This window comes from Tachysurus fulvidraco, chromosome 11 (assembly GCF_022655615.1).
Source record: "Tachysurus fulvidraco isolate hzauxx_2018 chromosome 11, HZAU_PFXX_2.0, whole genome shotgun sequence".
Taxonomy (NCBI): domain Eukaryota; kingdom Metazoa; phylum Chordata; class Actinopteri; order Siluriformes; family Bagridae; genus Tachysurus; species Tachysurus fulvidraco.
Window position 1 is genome coordinate 19,220,565 of NC_062528.1, and position 17,174 is coordinate 19,237,738.

General features: G+C 38.1%; 2 protein-coding genes across 10 annotated transcripts in view; one reads left to right on the forward strand and one right to left on the reverse strand.

Moving 5' to 3' along the window:
* The window catches only part of dclk1b (doublecortin-like kinase 1b), a 48,955-nt gene extending 43,491 nt beyond the window's left edge, over window positions 1–5,464 (forward strand). For 2 of the 3 annotated variants that reach the window (XM_027160512.2, XM_027160514.2), the window contains one exon: window positions 5,176–5,464. In XM_027160512.2, the coding sequence (XP_027016313.1) occupies window positions 5,176–5,382 (207 nt within the window). In that variant the 3' untranslated portion in view covers window positions 5,383–5,464. Of the gene's footprint in view, window positions 1–1,868; window positions 1,943–5,175 lie in introns of all 3 variants that reach the window. The other variant, XM_027160513.2, reaches the window with a different exon arrangement.
* Window positions 5,465–12,151: 6,687 nt separating this feature from the next.
* Window positions 12,152–17,174, reverse strand: part of nbeab (neurobeachin b) — a 417,880-nt gene continuing 412,857 nt past the window's right edge. For all 7 annotated transcript variants that reach the window (XM_047820677.1, XM_047820673.1, XM_047820672.1 and 4 more), the window contains 4 exons: window positions 15,299–15,400; window positions 13,882–14,078; window positions 13,534–13,685; window positions 12,152–12,345 (listed from right to left, as the gene is read on the reverse strand). In XM_047820677.1, coding sequence (XP_047676633.1) covers window positions 12,255–12,345; window positions 13,534–13,685; window positions 13,882–14,078; window positions 15,299–15,400 — 542 coding nt within the window. In that variant the 3' untranslated portion in view covers window positions 12,152–12,254. The remainder of the gene's footprint in view (window positions 12,346–13,533; window positions 13,686–13,881; window positions 14,079–15,298; window positions 15,401–17,174) is intronic.

Genomic DNA, 17,174 nt, shown 5'->3' on the forward strand with positions numbered 1-17,174 from the left:
ATATTTATTTCTTTATTTCTTTATTTCATTCTATCATACATACTACAGTATGTATGCAGTTTTTACACAATATTATGTAACATAAACATTAACAAACTCCTGCACATTCCATTCAAACCTGCACCTAAAATACAGTTCACACTTTTACATCCTTTCTCCTTTCACCAGAAATGTGTAAATTTAGTCGCTTTTTATTTCCTTTTATGGCAATTACATGTCTGAAGAATTCTTTTTTTTCTCCCTGCAGTTTCATTATGTGGATTTTTTTTTTTGTCTATTAATTTCTATAAATATTCATATTCAGTTATATTCATTTTTTTTTATTGATTTTTTTTTATTTTATAGAAAGTACTTTAACTTTGAGTCATTTTTGAATTGTTTCTAAGGTGGGCAATTGTTATTTATGTATATTTTTAGTCAATAAATGACGAATAAAACATGACTGGACATTTCTGCAACCACAAACTTGATTCCTTTAAAATAATCACAAGTCCTGAAGTGTTTTATTCCTTTTATACGACAGCAATTTACCATCGGTAGAAAAAAAAGTAGACATCACTAGCTTTTATCCGTTTCTAGATACGGTTACGTTACAGCGGCTGTAAACACTCGGCTCTTGTTTCGGCACTCGGCTTGTTCTTATTTACATTACATTACATTTACAGCATTTAGCAGACGCCCTTATCCAGAGCGACTTACATTATCTCATTTTTATACAGCTGAGCAATTGAGGGTTAAGGGCCTTGCTCAGGAGCCCAAAAGTAGCACCTTGGTGGACCTGGGATCGAACTCACAACGTTCCGATTGGTAGCCCGACACCTTAACCACTAGGCTACTACATGCCACATACTATATTTAGTAACAAATGAAAAAAAAAATGCTATTTACATTACTGGAAACTTCATGAGTTACAGCAATAATTCTGTTCACTACCAAATTCAGTTCTATTCAATTTTTATTTGAATAGCACTTTTAACAATGGATATCAACTTTACAGATCATAAGAAATATAGAACAAAAAGTTTATTATACAAAGATTAATATTAGACTTCTATTTAAATGTGGTTGTATTTATCCCCAATGAACAAGTCTGAGGTGACTGAGGTGAGGAAAAACTCCCTTAGATGGAAGAGGAAGAAACCTTGAGAGGAACCAGACTCAAAAGTGAACCTCATCCTCATCTGGGTGACGCTGGAGGGTGTGATTATAAACGTACAGTCTGGCAATTGTGTATTGATTAGGAGGACGTTGTCCTCAAACACCACATGGAGTTGGAATCTTCTCTTTGAATGTCCAAAATCTTCATGAAGCTTGATTTGTACATCTCTAGATGTCTCAGGATCCTCACAGGGTTGATGCCTCTTCTATATGAAGGTCCGAAACCTTCATGAAGTAAAAAAAACACTGGACAAAAACAAAACCAAATTCTAACCCACAAATTAAAGGCATCATCAGATCAGCAATTACACGTTTTTCTTTTAACCTTTACATCCAGTGTCTGTCATACAAGTCTCTGTAAGTGATGTTAATATAGTAGCATGGGCACATTCATATAAATTTTTGCAGATTCAGCTACTTTTTTCCTTACAAATGAATGAGCACTCTGATGTGATTTGGGAATTGATATAATCGGTGGTATAAACATTTTAAACGAGTATGTGAATGTAAACACGATCCAAATGTGAGCTTTAAGAAACTGTTTGCTTTAATACTTTTTTTTTTTTTTTTTTAAATTCCAATTTCAATTTCCTGCTGATCTATTTCAATTAATGAACCCTAGCCGTAAGCTCGGTAGCTCCGAGCCGCATCCGGAACAGGGTGACAGTTATAAAAAATGATGAGTCTTGCACCCGTTTCTCTCTGCTCAGCCGGACGACGGGTTTTCCATCAAGCGCTCAGGGTCTTTGGACTACTCCTCCCACCCGGGGATGTACTGGATAAGGTACGCCAACCTGCAGTGCCAATCTCCAGTGTGTCCATGACAACGTGCTGCTGGCAGTCTCCATCACATCCTCTCCTCTTTCTCATAGATTATCCGATCCTCATCACGTCACGTCACATCACAGCTCTGCTTTTGCTCACTGCATCATTTTTGTTGTTGTTGTTGTTGTTGTTGTTGCTAAACATCTCTTTAACAAAGCTCCATCGCTGCGTCACATAATCGTCAGCTTTCAGTTTGATTTGCTGCGATTTGCTGAGGCCGAGGTTCCTCGGAGGTTCCTCGGATGGAATGTGATGTGAGCGTGCCTTACATTTAGTTACACTCTGGCTGGCTTGTAATGCAACACAATGCTCCTTGTGCTTTTTCCTGTAAGAGTTTGCTTTGAACAAATTTTTTTCACAAGCGTGTAAAACAACATCTTTGGACAAAACTATGGCTGTGACAATACCGCTCTGCTTTTCTGGCCTCTGTAGACAAGAGTCCAAGAAAGTGTATTTGGCTGAGATCTTTGGTTACAAAGGAAGTAGAGGGATTATTCTCTGCTCTGTGAGTTAGAGTAACATAAACCAATCAAGGATATCTGTGACTTTGTCGTAACTCCAAGCCGACACATCACAGGGTGTCCTCTTCTCTTCGGCCTTTTGGTTACTAAAAACTGTTTTAGTTGGACTTAACTGTTAACTCTATAATTACTACATAAATACTGAGAAAACTCCTCAGACCTGGATGAGAATGAGCAAACTTCTTTATTGTGGTCAATCAGCCAACAATCTTTTAAGAGAAATTGCCAAATTGAAAGTAACAAATGAAAACTCCCAAAAAGAGCATGTCATGCAAAAATCAATCAAGAAAAACAAGAACTCTCGCGACGTTATTGCAAAAATAAAAACACATACCTTGACCCGCGAGCCCCAGATATCTTCTCAATATATACCCTGGCGCTTCTAGCCCCCTCTTTGGTTCCCAGTATTTCTTGGAGTCCCACGGTGCCATATCACCTTATTTATCGGCATCACCTCCTATGTTCTCTCTGAGTGTTATGTAGCTATTTAACAATGACGTTATAAACCACATGCTAATCCGCAACAGCCCTGGAGATAGAGCGCTGTCTTATGGAAGGGAATTGCCAGATAGCCAAATGAAAACAAACAAACAAACAAACAAACAAACAAAAAACAAACAAATAAATAAATAAACCCACTTGTGATTTAAAGTTGCACATATGTTTTCTTTCACATAAGTCCAATATGACATGGTCTTTAGTTTATTTCATGTCAGGAAATGGTTTGTTCGTATGGCCAAATTATTCCCCAAACTCTAACTCACCAGTTAGAAGTACACAATTGTACACAATGTCTTTGTATGCTATAGCCTTACAATTTCCATAGAACTGGAACTGGAGCTCCATGAAGACCTGGTTCATGAAGGGTGAAGTCGAAGAACCCGAGTGTCCTTCACAGAGCCCTAACTCTGACTAAACCCCACTGATCAACTATGAGATGAAGTAGACTGATAAACCCAGATCTCTTCATCCAACATCAGCGTCTGATCTGACTGTTGTTCTAGTAGCTGAACCAACACAAATCCTCACAGCCGTGCTCCAACATCTGGCCATCCTCCAACATTCACAATAGAGAAGACATACAGTACTTTGGCCATATACGTAGTGGACACACCAAGAGGAGACTCAAAAATGCCTTTATCAGTCCCTCTAGGAGTTTATATTGTTTGCAGAAACGAATGCAAGATCAAGCAAGTTGCAGAAACGAATGCAAGATCAAGCAAATGCAATGCTACTCAGAGATGCTTGGAATTTTTCTAAAAATTTCCAGAAATTTTTCCACAGGAATCAGGAACAAAATCAGACCTAACTGCAGGGATAGCAGGTAATAGACAGTTTTATTAAAGACATAAGACTGACAAAACACAGAGAAACATGAGGGAAAAACTAAGCAAAAATACAAAAACAAGATACTAGAATGCCAAAACCAAGGACATTAGACTGAAAACAAAATCTAGAAACAGGAAGCACACAACTATGAGGACACAACAAAAAAACAGACACAAGACCAAAGGATAAATAGGAAAGGTATTTGGGGAAATGCAAGGAACTGGTGTGCAGAGGCGACAATGGGTTTAGGACCTGAAGATGCAAACGCTGTCGCCGGATATAAACAAAACCTTCCAGAACGCCCCCTGGTGTTCAGGAAGGAAATAGACCAATCTATCCATGACAGATTTGGGCCAAGACCTCTTGTGTGACATCACAACACACATTCATCCAAAGCCCTGTTCTAGTCATGCGTCAGAAATGAGTAGAGCCATCATAGAAAGTCATTACATTCACTACGTGTCTTCAATGGTCAGAGTTTAAAAGAATTATCCTCTGGTTGCAATTTTGTCAATTCAGAATATTTTACATCAAATAAAGTAGAAAAAAAAGCATTTGTTGCTACAACAATTATGAGTGAAGTACAGTTTGACATGTAACGTTACAGTAAACCGATTCAACCAGTTTCTCCATCTCACTTATTTTAAATTACAAGTTTAAAAGGAAATTTAACTCATGTTCTCAATATTCAAATTTTATATGTCATATACATTTACATTTACATTTCCGGCATTTAGCAGACACCCTTATCCAGAGTGACTTGCAACTGAGGGTTAAGGGCCTTGCTCAGGGGCCCAGCAGTGGCAGCTTGGTGGACCTGGGGTCCACACAATCATACACAGTTTTTTTTAAATAGCCAACAGTAGAAAATAAAAGAATAAAATAAAGAAATAAAAATAAAGCACAAGTAGATTCAATACAACATAAAGAAGAAAGAAATATCAAATTTCAATGAGATCAATTTCAAAATAAAAAAAATGTAAAATATATATATATAAGAAAATAAAAATCTATAAACAGAAACAGAGGTAGTGTTGAGAGTGGTGCAGTGATGCACATGAGTAAGGTCATATCTATCGTTACATATATATTCTTATACATTAAGAGATTATTTTTTGGCCACATCTTGTTAAAAGATAACACAAGATTTGGTGACACAAGACCGAGAGATTTAATTCAAAATTCTGTGATTCTTTACGATAGAGCGAGTCGATGGACAGTCGGTCACGTTGGCGTCAGAGTCGAGTGTTTGTGATGCGGTGTGTGTGTGAAGTTCAGGATTATGTTTGTGTTGTACTGTTGAGCAATCTGAGCCAAGCTTCTTCCTCTGCTCTTTTCCCAGTCCACCGCTCTTGATAAGGAGAGGCAGATTTTCAGACGAAGACGCCACCAGGATGTGAAGTCCACCACCACTCACCCTTCACACAGCAGCTTCCTGTCGAAGCCTCTAGCCGGCCCCAGCCTCTCCCCTGCAGAGTTCACCTCCGAGTCTGAGGACTTCTCGCCCAGCTCCGCCGAGACCGTGCGCTCCCCAACCTCACCGTTCTAACCCAAAATCTCTCTCCTACACACACACGCACACACACACACACACACACACACACACACACACACACACACACACACACACACACACACACACACACACACACACACACACACACACACACACTTACCCCAAACAGGGTTTGAGTATCAACCTAACATGAGACAAGATATTAAAAAAAAAAGCTCTCATTTGCATGTTTTGAACTGGAACACTTCCTGTATTCATAATGCATATGAAATATACTGAAATAATCTTTAACTGTATGTAACATACATAAATACCTAAATACCTACACAATACATGCTCATAAAGCATTATTAAGCAATATAATGTGACTTAAAGATAACATGGGGTTAAAAACAAGCCTGTTTTAACAAAGTTATGTTTTTTTGTTTTTTTATAAACAAATGATCCATTCTAAATTTTATCCATTTATTGTTACTATTCACGTTCGCCTCACACCTCCAGGGTCGGGGTTCGATTCCCGCCTTCGCCTTGTGTGTGTGGTTTGCATGTTCTCCCCATGCCTCGCGGGTTTCCTCCGGGTACTCCGGTTTCCTCCCCCGGTCCAAAGACATGCATGGTAGGTTGATTGGCATCTCTCGAAAATTGTCCGTAGTGTGTGAGTGTGTGAGTGAATGAGTGTGTGTGTGTGCCCTGCGATGGGTTGGCACTCCGTCCAGGGTGTATCCTGCCTCGATGCCCGATGACGCCTGAGATAGGCACAGGCTCCCCGTGACCCGAGAAGTTCGGATAAGTGGTAGTAAATGAGCGAGTGAGAGAGTGAGTGTTACTATTCAAGTTGAGGAATATCTCAGAGTTAAGACAAACATCCAGCTTGTCGTGTTACATAGAATCTTAATTGTCAGAACTATCATCAGAACTGCTTTGGTATAAAATATAATCTGATCATTTCTAATCAAAACTCGACTCAAGAATTCAAGATCGGAGTTTTATTTGTTCACGTACACAGTTATATACATCACAGTAGTCTACATCTTGCAATAATGGATTTGAAACCTGGCTTGTTCCTAATAAGACTGCGAATATAAAGAGAAAGATGAAATAATATTTATTTCTTGTTTAGGAAGGTGAACATTTAAAACGATTCTTTTTCAGTATAAATGTCATCAGTTTCTTAAAGTTCTTATGAACAGATTTTATAATACCTCATTTTATATTTTTTCTTTTTAACTTTTTAGGGTCTGCTTGTATTTAAAAATATCCCAGATCTATCCCATTATTCTGTATAAAGGTATCATGCATGCTACACAAGCATTTGTAATGCATTATGAATACAGGATCAATTTAAAGGTGTTACTGGTCTGTTTTAAACTCGATATAATTATTAGTGTAGGTGGAAACTTGTGGAGAGTTCCGAATAATTTACTCCCATTGCAATTTGTACAAAATTTGTGTATTTAAAAGAAGCACAACGGTTCCTTCGGTCGAAATTAGCTCCTGAAGAATTAACGGCGTAATCGTTTTCCAAGTTTTTACAAAGTTTGCCTGAAAAAAAAAAAGTAGTTCTGTGTTGGTGCTATAGTGAAGCACATGTTCTTTTGTTCTCTACATATAGGCTTTGTCTCATTTACCAAAGCTGTTCATACCCTCTATGCTCTACTGGCTCTGGTTATATATATATATATATATATATATATATATATATATATATATATATATATATATATATATATATACACACACACACTGTATGGAGCAAACAGCCAGTTGATTAATGTAAAGTTCAGAAAGGATTCTCTCTGATAAAGAAACCTCCTGTACTGCCTAAAGGGAAAAAAGAAAAAAAAAAAACCTTTATTTTTTTTTTCTATTTCTGTTCCACCATTTCACTTTTGTTTATTCGCTCCACAAGCACACTCTTTTATAATCCTCCCATTACTTTTTTTCAGAAATCACAAGTTCTTAAAACGTTTTAACAACGTTCGATCGAAATGTGTAGTGGGTTACTTTATACTGTTATACCATTAAACACTCCACCATACTTTGTAGATAAGTGGATTAGATAGTTCTTACCTGAATTGAATTTTTTTATTGATGGGTGCTATTTTAAATAGACTAGAAACGTTTACAAAATGGCTGATCCTCAAATCGACCGTTCATCAATCATCGCAAGCGTGAAAAAAGTCACTATAGATGGAATACAGCTCTATAGAGAAGACAGCTACAAATCTGTTTATGCATGCACAAAACTGATATTTTAATATTTATCTGCAACAAAACCAATTCCATTAAGAGTTATAACTTAAAAAAAAAAGTCCTGAACACTACAGAAGATATCAAGGCACTTGTAAAAGTAAAGGCATGCTTTAAATATGAACTAATATTTATATCCCGTTCAGAAAGAGGTGTAAAATTCAAACAGATTATTTTTCACTATAAATATCATATACACTATGTACGCATTTTGTCCTAAAGGTGTGCAAACTTTTGCCCACCGTTCTATATGTCAGCGCTTCAGATGTTCATGGTAGATATTGAGTTCTTTGTTGATACATTTGAAGTGAGGAAGGCAGATTTGTACTTTTTAGCCGTTTGTTGTTACATCAGATGTTGTCGGATGTCCAGAAATCAGATTACTTCTTGATCCTTAAAAGATTAAAAAATAAAATAATTAAATAATAATTTAAAAAAACAACATTTGAATTAGAGCTCTCTCTTCTGTCAGCTGCTGTTGTAGACAATTCTAGAAAAGAAAAAAAAAGAATTAATAAATAATAGAAAATAAACATCATGAAATTAATTGTGAATGTATTAGACTTAGTTTATTTATTTATTTATTTATTTATCTATTTATTTATTTATTTATCTATCTATCTATCTATTCATTTGTTTGTTTGTTTGTTTATTTATTTATTTATTTATTTATTTATTTATTTATTTATTTATTTATTTATTTATTATATTCCATATGAAATGTATTTTTCTCAGCTAAAGAATTGTCAGCATAAAATCTGGAGGTACGCTAAAGCACAGAAACGATCACAGACATGTCTTAATTGCCTTAGTTGAATTTCTGAATGTGAAACTTTTGTAAAAATTAAAAAACATTCGCTGCATCATCCTTCTGGTACAGAATGTGTCTTAAATATGGCCTTCTGGATGTTTCTGTGGAAGTCTCTAAAGCTACCTACATGCATACAGACATAAAGTCTGACTAATGAGTAGCATGAGGACAAACGGACAGAGGTGTCAGAAAATAAATGACCTTTGTTAAAAACCTTCACTTGCTATACGGTACAATTGTTTAACAGTCTGTAGATAGAGAACACCATATGAAATTCTAGAGTGCCAATTCAAGAACATATTATTATTACCATTATTATGCCAAGTTCAGTGACCTGGAGGTTTATGATAGCTGTACGATCGGCCTGTTGTCGTCTTTCGTTCGAACGTGTGGTAAAAACACCGCTTTCTCCTGAACGTGAGCAAGAAGTGGCTTTCCTTCCAAGTAGCATTTATTTGACAGTGGTGCCCTCAGCAACAAGCCAAACACGAATAAACCTTTTGCTCAAAGAAACCTGCTTCCTGTCCTGTTTCCATGTCTGGAAGTTAAAGGAGGACGTGCTGAACTACAAGTTGTTGAGGAAAAAAAAAGAATTAAATTGGCCGCATCTCTCATTATTTCGAATGTTTTATACACATGACTTCCAAATTAATATTTAACTCTTCAAAATCCAGAAACAAAACTAATTTCATTTACATTTACGGCATTTGGAAGACGCCTATTCCAGTCTCTGTCGGTGAAGGCATCGATACTGGTTTGCTAGGTCACAGACCTATTTATTAAACAATAGCTTAGAAACGGACTATTTTCCAGGTTCTAGCAGTGATATCACCTCAGATTTATTCAATTCAAATTTATTTCTATAGTTCTTTTATAATACAATATATATATATTTACAATATATATATGGAGATTAATATAATCCAAAGGTTCAAGATTAATATATAGATATATTTAAATGTGTTTAAATAAAAAAAACGGAACCTCTTCCTCATCTGGGTGACACTGGATGGCGTGATTATAAATATACAGCCCAACAACTGTGTATTGATTAGGAGGTTGTTGTCCTCAAAGACCACATGTCTCTTCTGAATGTATTCATGAAGCCGAATCCAACTGGAGCTGATACATCTTTAGATGCCTCAGGATCCTCACAGGGATGGTTTCATCTCAACGGAAGTCTAAAATCTTCATGACACGGAACACAACTGGAACTGGTACAGTATATCTGGAACCTGAAACCTTTTTGAGCCAATTAGAGAAAATTTCCCCCAAACCAATGAATGTAGGTTTAGCAGAGAAATTGGAAATTTCCTCTAAAAATCAATAGACATCTTAAGTTTCTATGTTGTAAATATGTTTACTAGAACCCTCTTTGTTATAAACATGCACACTGTGTGAATAATATACAGAATACACACTGGTTGGCACGATATTTTATTTATTTATTTATTTATTTATTTATTTATTTATTATTTTGTCCTGTAGTGTTTTGTATTGTCTGTTTGCTCCAGGTTACACACGATACTAAGGACAATTTACTTTGTCATTAGCATTAACTCATCTGTGTCGTTTTATTTCCTCATCATCATTTCACTATATACCGCGTCAGCTATTTATGGTTAAAATGTCAATAAAAGCTTTTTGACTTGAAATGTACACTTTTAAGCCAAAGGTATGTGGAAAACAGACCACCACATTGTCAGGATATGCCTTTGTCCCCCCAAAATGTCACAAAATTTAAATCCTACAATTGTATAGAAGCTCTTTGAATGGTGTTGCATTACAATTTGACTTCACTGGATTTATGAGGCTCAAACCATGTTCAAGCAGGACAATGCAGCTGTGAACAAAGTACAGAGCTCCATGAATACACGGTTTATGAAGGTTGGAGTGGAAGATTGCCAGTGTCCTTCACAGAGCCCTGAATCTGACTCAACCCCACTGAACACCTCTGAAATGTACTGAATCCGAGACCTCCTCACGATCATAAACATCGGCGTCTGATCTCACTAATGCTCTTTTAGCTGAACAAAACATAAACCCGGTGGCACGGTGGCTTAGTGGGTAGCACGTTCGCCTCACACCTCCAGAGTTGGGGGTTCGATTCCCGCCTCCGCCTTATGTGTGTGGAGTTTGCATGTTCTCCCCGTGCCTCGGGGGTTTCCTCCGGGTACTCCGGTTTCCTCCCCCGGTCCAAAGACATGCATGGTAGGTTGATTGGCATCTCTGGAAAATTGTCCGTAGTGTGTGAGTGTGTGTGTGCCCTGTGATGGGTTGGCACTCCGTCCAGGGTGTATCCTGCCTCGATGCCTGATGACGCCTGAGATAGGCACAGGCTCCCCGTGACCCGAGGTAGTTCGGATAAGCGGTAGAGAATGAAGGAAAACATAAATCCCCACAGCCACACTCAACATCTAGTGCAAATGGAGGAAGTCTCAATTTGTTACATTTAATTGTAAACCTTTTGAATCTTACACTGATGAATATTGAAAAGAAGAGAATAATAGAACAACTTTAACAAAATTATAAAAAATTGTCAGATTAAAATAAAAAGGACAAATTACAAAACAAGGACAATTGTTTTAGATGAAAAAGATTTCATATTTAAATACAAAAAACCTGATGATTTTATTTAACCCTTTCTTCTCAACCTACAGTACAGCGTACGTTCACGTTCACTCGTGATGATTTTGGAGACTCGAGTCTGCAGCAGGAAGGAGAAAAGGTTTTACAATTTATATGGAACACTTTTTATTTGTATAGAAATGCATTACAGTGTTACATGATCAAATGGTTCGGGTTGGATGAATATTGTGAAAAGAGATTTTAAAATGTGAAAAACTAAAAGAAAAATCTTTGATAACTATCTAACTAAGTAACTAACTAACTAACTAAATAACTAACTAACTAAATAACTAACTAACTAAATAAGAGGCATGGTGAGCTTTTAAATATAATCTTTTCATATACATTATATTTACTGAAGCAAATCCTTGGTGTAAAAAACAGTGACTGAAACATTTAACGTTAATCATTTTAAAACTGGGGGGAAATAAATAAATAAATAAATAAATAAATAAATAAATAAATACGATTTAAAAATGATGCATTTGAGAGAAAAACAGTACATTTCACAGAAAACACAGAGCTTATTTATTCACAACACAAAAACAAACAGTCTGATGTTGAAATCATTAAAACACTAATCGATCGTAGCGATTTAAGAAAGACCCAGACAGACAGACTTGAGGAGTTTAAACACATTTTCGAGACTTGACTCAGTAAGATTTAAGGAATACATTTTGACAATATCCATATTTACATCATGAACCACTATTTACCCTGAAAATAAGCCTCTGGTAGGTGAAATATGTTGCTAACATACAAATATACACTGTAGAAATGTTTCTAGTTTCTGCTGCACAGAGGAATTTTCACAGTTTAAACTGTGGAGAAAACGGCTGATAAACATCAGATCGTTGTTAGCTCGAGAATTCTGGTCTGTTATTTTTTGATCGACTTTTAATTAACTTTAGGATTAGAATGACATTAGAATACAGTGCCTTTGTACAGTACTTTAGAGAAGCAAAACACAACTGGGATGTGCTGTTAATACCAGTGCACACATTACACGGGAAATGTGAAGTCCGTCAGTCACCGGCATCCTCGGTCTCGCTGGAAAGTGCTGCTGACTCTTATTAGTGCTGCTGGTTACTCAGTGGCTTCGTTATGGAAGCATGAGAGTCAGAGAGAGAAAGAGAGAGAGAGAGAGAGAGAGAGAGAGAGAGAGAGAGAGAGAGAGAGAGAGAGAGAGAGAGAGAGACCCGTCCTACAAGCATGCTCAGTAGCGATTCTGGTGCTCATAATGCCAGCGGTTGAAATCGATATTGAATGCTACAATGCTGCCAGATGCCATGCCTGTGATCAACGTCCTGCAAAACAAAGGAAAAAATGTGTTTCTAAGCCATCGATAAATAACATGTGTATATAAAGCCATACAAGATCCCTCAAGCTCTCTGACAAGACCGATGGAATTCTGAGAGAAATCGTACATGTAAATTTGTAGTTACGTTATTTATTATTGAACACGATCAGATGTTGGGGTTCTCTACCAGAAGAATGAGTATAGCTTCTTTGTTGAGACTTGGCCCGAAGATAACAATATGAAACTCTTGGAAATGCAGGGAAAAAAAAAAAAGATTTCTTCTACGCATCTCGATAGTTAAGCCGAATAAGAAATCTGTGTGTCACATTTTCTTAAATAATTCATTCTTACAGATTGAACCAATCATGTGCATATGGGGGGGAGGGGGGTGTTTAGGGTGTTGTTACATGTCAGTAAACAAAGATGTAAGAAAAGGGCCAAATATTAATCATATTGCCTGATTAATTTTTTTTTAATTCTGTGAAAATGTAAAAATCACTGAAGAAGATCCTTGATTTAGGAGGAATGCAATTATTCATTCATTTTCTACCGCTTATCCGAACTTCTCGGGTCACGGGGAGCCTCATCGTCATCGGGTATCGAAGCAGGATACACCCTGGACGGAGTGCCGACCCATCGCAGGGCACACACACTCTCATTCACTCACACACTACGGACAATTTTCCAGAGATGCCAATCAACCTACCATGCATGTCTTTGGACCGGGGGAGGAAAACCGGAGTACCCGGAGGAAACCCTCGAGGCACGGGGAGAACATGCAAACTCCACACATAAAAGGGGAGGCGGGAATCGAACCCCCAACCCTGGAGGTGTGAGGCGAACGTGCTAACCACTAATCCACCGTGCCCCCGGAATGCCATTAGATTTGGTTTAATAAACAAACAAACAAACAAACAAACAAACAAACAAACAAACAAACAAACAAATAAATAAATAACTTGCCAATTTCAGCAGGTGTTTGGCCTGAAAATATCTGCTTCTCATATTTATTTATATATTTATTAATTTTTTTGTTTGTTTGTTTGTTTGTTTGTTTGTATATTGAGTGATACTAGTTACTCATGCATGGCATGGCAGTTAAAATCTCATGTTATTTTTAAGGCAGTTCTTATAAGTCTGTGTCAAGAATCTTGTGCCAAAAGCCTTCTCTGGTATAAACAGTTCTCAGACAAACCTTTGATCATGTGACAGGTCCATGGCCCGGATACCAGCGTCACAGCCTGGGTAGATATAAAGCTGCTTGAAGTCACAGGCCTGCCAGACCTCCACCACTCCGTTATCTCCTCCAGTCACCAGCATCTGTCCATCACTGCTCAGCAGCATCGCCTGAAGAGACGGAGCCCAACAGACACAGCAATGAACCTTCTGCCATGTAACGACTAACTATTATAATATTTCAAAACATGAGGATTGCTTTGAATTACACTTCCAAAATTGTTAGCATAAAGATCCCCAAACATACATTAAGCATGTATGTGTTAATGTTAGGAAATCTGTCCATATAAATGATGTGATCTCATACACGTGTGGTGTCGTTTATCTCCATCTGGGCGAGCAGCTTCCCGTTGATGCTGAAGTTACAGAACTGGCCTCTCTCATAGCAGATGATACAGTGGCCTTCGCTCGATACGGATATGAGCCGAGGGAAAGAACAGTTATCGGGACCCTCCAGAGCCCGGAGCAGGTCCCCAGTGATGGTGTGCACCAGACACGGACCCTCTGTCGAAGTAAACAATCACAGGATTACGAGATTACCTGAAACCTGTTCCAGCATGACAACACAAACCCTCTTCTGAACCGCAGTGATGAAGCGACTGAACCCCAGACATCCTCACCTACAGCTGAATGAATACAAACCCTCACACCATGTTTCAGCATCTAGTGGAAAGGCTTTGCAGAAGAGCGGTGCTTATTATGACATTTCAATGAAGTTACCTCTAATATGATTGGTCACAAAAATAATCCCTACACAATCTAATGTTCAGCGTCTTATTAACTATCATTACAAAATATAATAAATGTCATCTCTCTCTTGACCTTTCGGCCATTTTCCCCATTCTCTTAATCCTCTTAAAAGTCCTCCTCACTATTCCTTAGACTTTTTAACTTTATGAGCTATTTTAAGGGTTAAGACACTTTATGAATAACTTTTTTTTTTTTTACTAGAATCTTCTTTTTAACTTTAAGAGGAAACACACATGTTTCTAAAAGTTCTTATTTTTAGTCTTTTTTTAAAAAGAATCTTTATGAATAAAAGCCCTGATTTCTTATCTTTAAAGAGGATTTTAGAGATCCTGTAGCATAACCTAGTCATTAGGCTGAATAGCATCTAACAAAGTCTTTTTAATTGTCCCCAAAATGTAGATCCATGGGACTGAAGCATGACTTGCTTAATAATTATCTGACAACTTCCTGATTGACCTTGTTTAAGATTAATTGGAAGTGATCAGCACAAAGAATATCGCTTCTTTTGTTTTAATTAAATTGCCATTAAAGACAAGACCAACATAACCAACGATAAAGCATCAAAGAGAGACTGTTTTAATGAAATAAATTTATCATTTATAATTTTTGTTTAGATTAAATTAATATTTGAATGTTTTGGGGGAAGTCGTGCCCTAATGGTTAGAGAGTCTGATTCGTAACCCAAAGGTTGTGGGTTCGAGTCTCGGGCCGGCCACGACTGAGGTGCCCTTGAGCAAGGCACCAAACCCCCCAACTGTCCCCGGGTGTCGCAGCATAAATGGCTGCCCACTGCTCCGGGTGTGTGTTCACGGTGTGTGTGTGTTCACTGCTGTGTGTGTGTGTGCACTTTGGATGGGTTAAGCGCAGAGAACGTCGATACATGATTCTGATCCGATAACAAATTGTGTGACCTTTTCTTTTTTTTTTTTTTTTTCCATACTACAAACTCTTTGAGATGAACTTAAACCACTGACCTTTGGCTCCGCTGATGACCAGGCCGAGCTCGGCACATACCGACACACACACCACCTCGTAGTCGTGACCGGTCAGGACTGCTCTGGGTGCTGGGTAATCACCTGCAGACAAAACAGACAGATGTGTCATTCAGTATAATAAATACGCATTAAAGGTGTTATTTAAAGAAAGGGAAAATAAAGAAAATAAACAACAGTGATGAGAGGGAATAGAGGGGTGAAATTGGGGTGTGTATACATGCACATGAACACACATATACACACATACACACATAGAGACAAACACACACACACACACACACACACACACACAATTATATGCACACACAAACATAAACACATACACACAATTATACGCACACACACAAACATACACACATACACACATAACATAAACACACACACACACACACACACACACACACACACACACACACACACACACACACACACACACACACACACACACAAACACACACACACACATCTTCAGCTAAGCATCACAACAAATCAATAAAGCAGCAGCATAACGAGAAGGTAACACTGCAAGTTACTACACTGAAGCACTGGTGGCTGTTTTAGATGTTTTTAAACATAATTTTATGATATGTTCCAAACATGTTTGATACAAATGGAGTGTTTTGCAAACATGTCTGTGAAATTGTATTTCAAATAAGAAATTGAAAGAAAGAACATAATAATATACAGTATGGTATCTCACAGAAGTGTGTACACCCCTCACGTTTCTGTATAGATTTTATTATATCTTTTCATGTGAAGAAATGACACTGCTACGATGTAAAGTAGTGAGTGTACAGCTTGTATAACAGTGTAAATGTGCTTTCCCCTCAAAATAACTCAACATACAGCCTTTAATTTCTAAACCGCTGGACACGAAAGTGAGTATAACCCTAAGTGAAAATATCCAAATTGGGCCCAATTATCCATTTTCTCTCCCCGGTGTCATGTGACTCGGCAGTGTAACGAGGTCTCAGGTGTGAATGGGGAGCAGGTGTGGTAAATTTGGTGTTATCGCTCTCACTCTCTCTCTGAGGATCTGAAAAAAATAATTGTTGCTCTACATAAAGATGGAATAGGCTATTTGCCAAAACCCTGAAACTGAGCTGCAGCACCGTGGCCAAGAAAATACTGCGGTTTAACAGGACAGGTTCCTCTCAGAACTGGCCTCACCATGGTCCACCAAAGAGGTCGTGTTTGGGAAATAGAGGTATGAATGCTGCAGAGGTTGAAGGGGAGGGGTGGGGGGCAGCCTGTCAGTGCTCAGACCATACGCCGCATACGGCATCAAATTGGTCTGCATGGCTGTCGTCCCAGAAGGAAGCCTCTTCTAAAAGGCTGAAGACAAGCAGACTAAGGACATGGATTACTGGAACCATATCCTGTGGTCTGATGAGACCAAGATACACTTATATGGTTCAGATGGTGTCAAGCGTTTGTGGCGGGAACCAGATGAGGAGTACAAAGACAAGTGTGTCTTGCCTACAGTCAAGCATATTGGTGGAAGTGTCATGGTCTGGGGCTGCATGAGTGCTGCCGGCTCTGGGAAGCTACAGTTCATTGAGGGAACCGTGAATGCCAACATGTACTGTGACATACTGTACTGAAGCAGAACATGATCCCCTACCTTTGGAGACTTGCCCACAGGACAGTATTCCAACATGATAACAACCCCAAACACACCTCCAACACGACCACTGCTAAAGAAGCTGAGGGTAAAGGTGATGTACTGGCCAAGCATGTCTCCAGACCTAAACCCTTTTGAGCATCTGTGGGGAATCCTCAAACAGAAGGTGGAGGAGTGCAAGGTCTCTAACCTCCACCAGCTCTGTGATGTCATCATGGAGGACAGGATGAG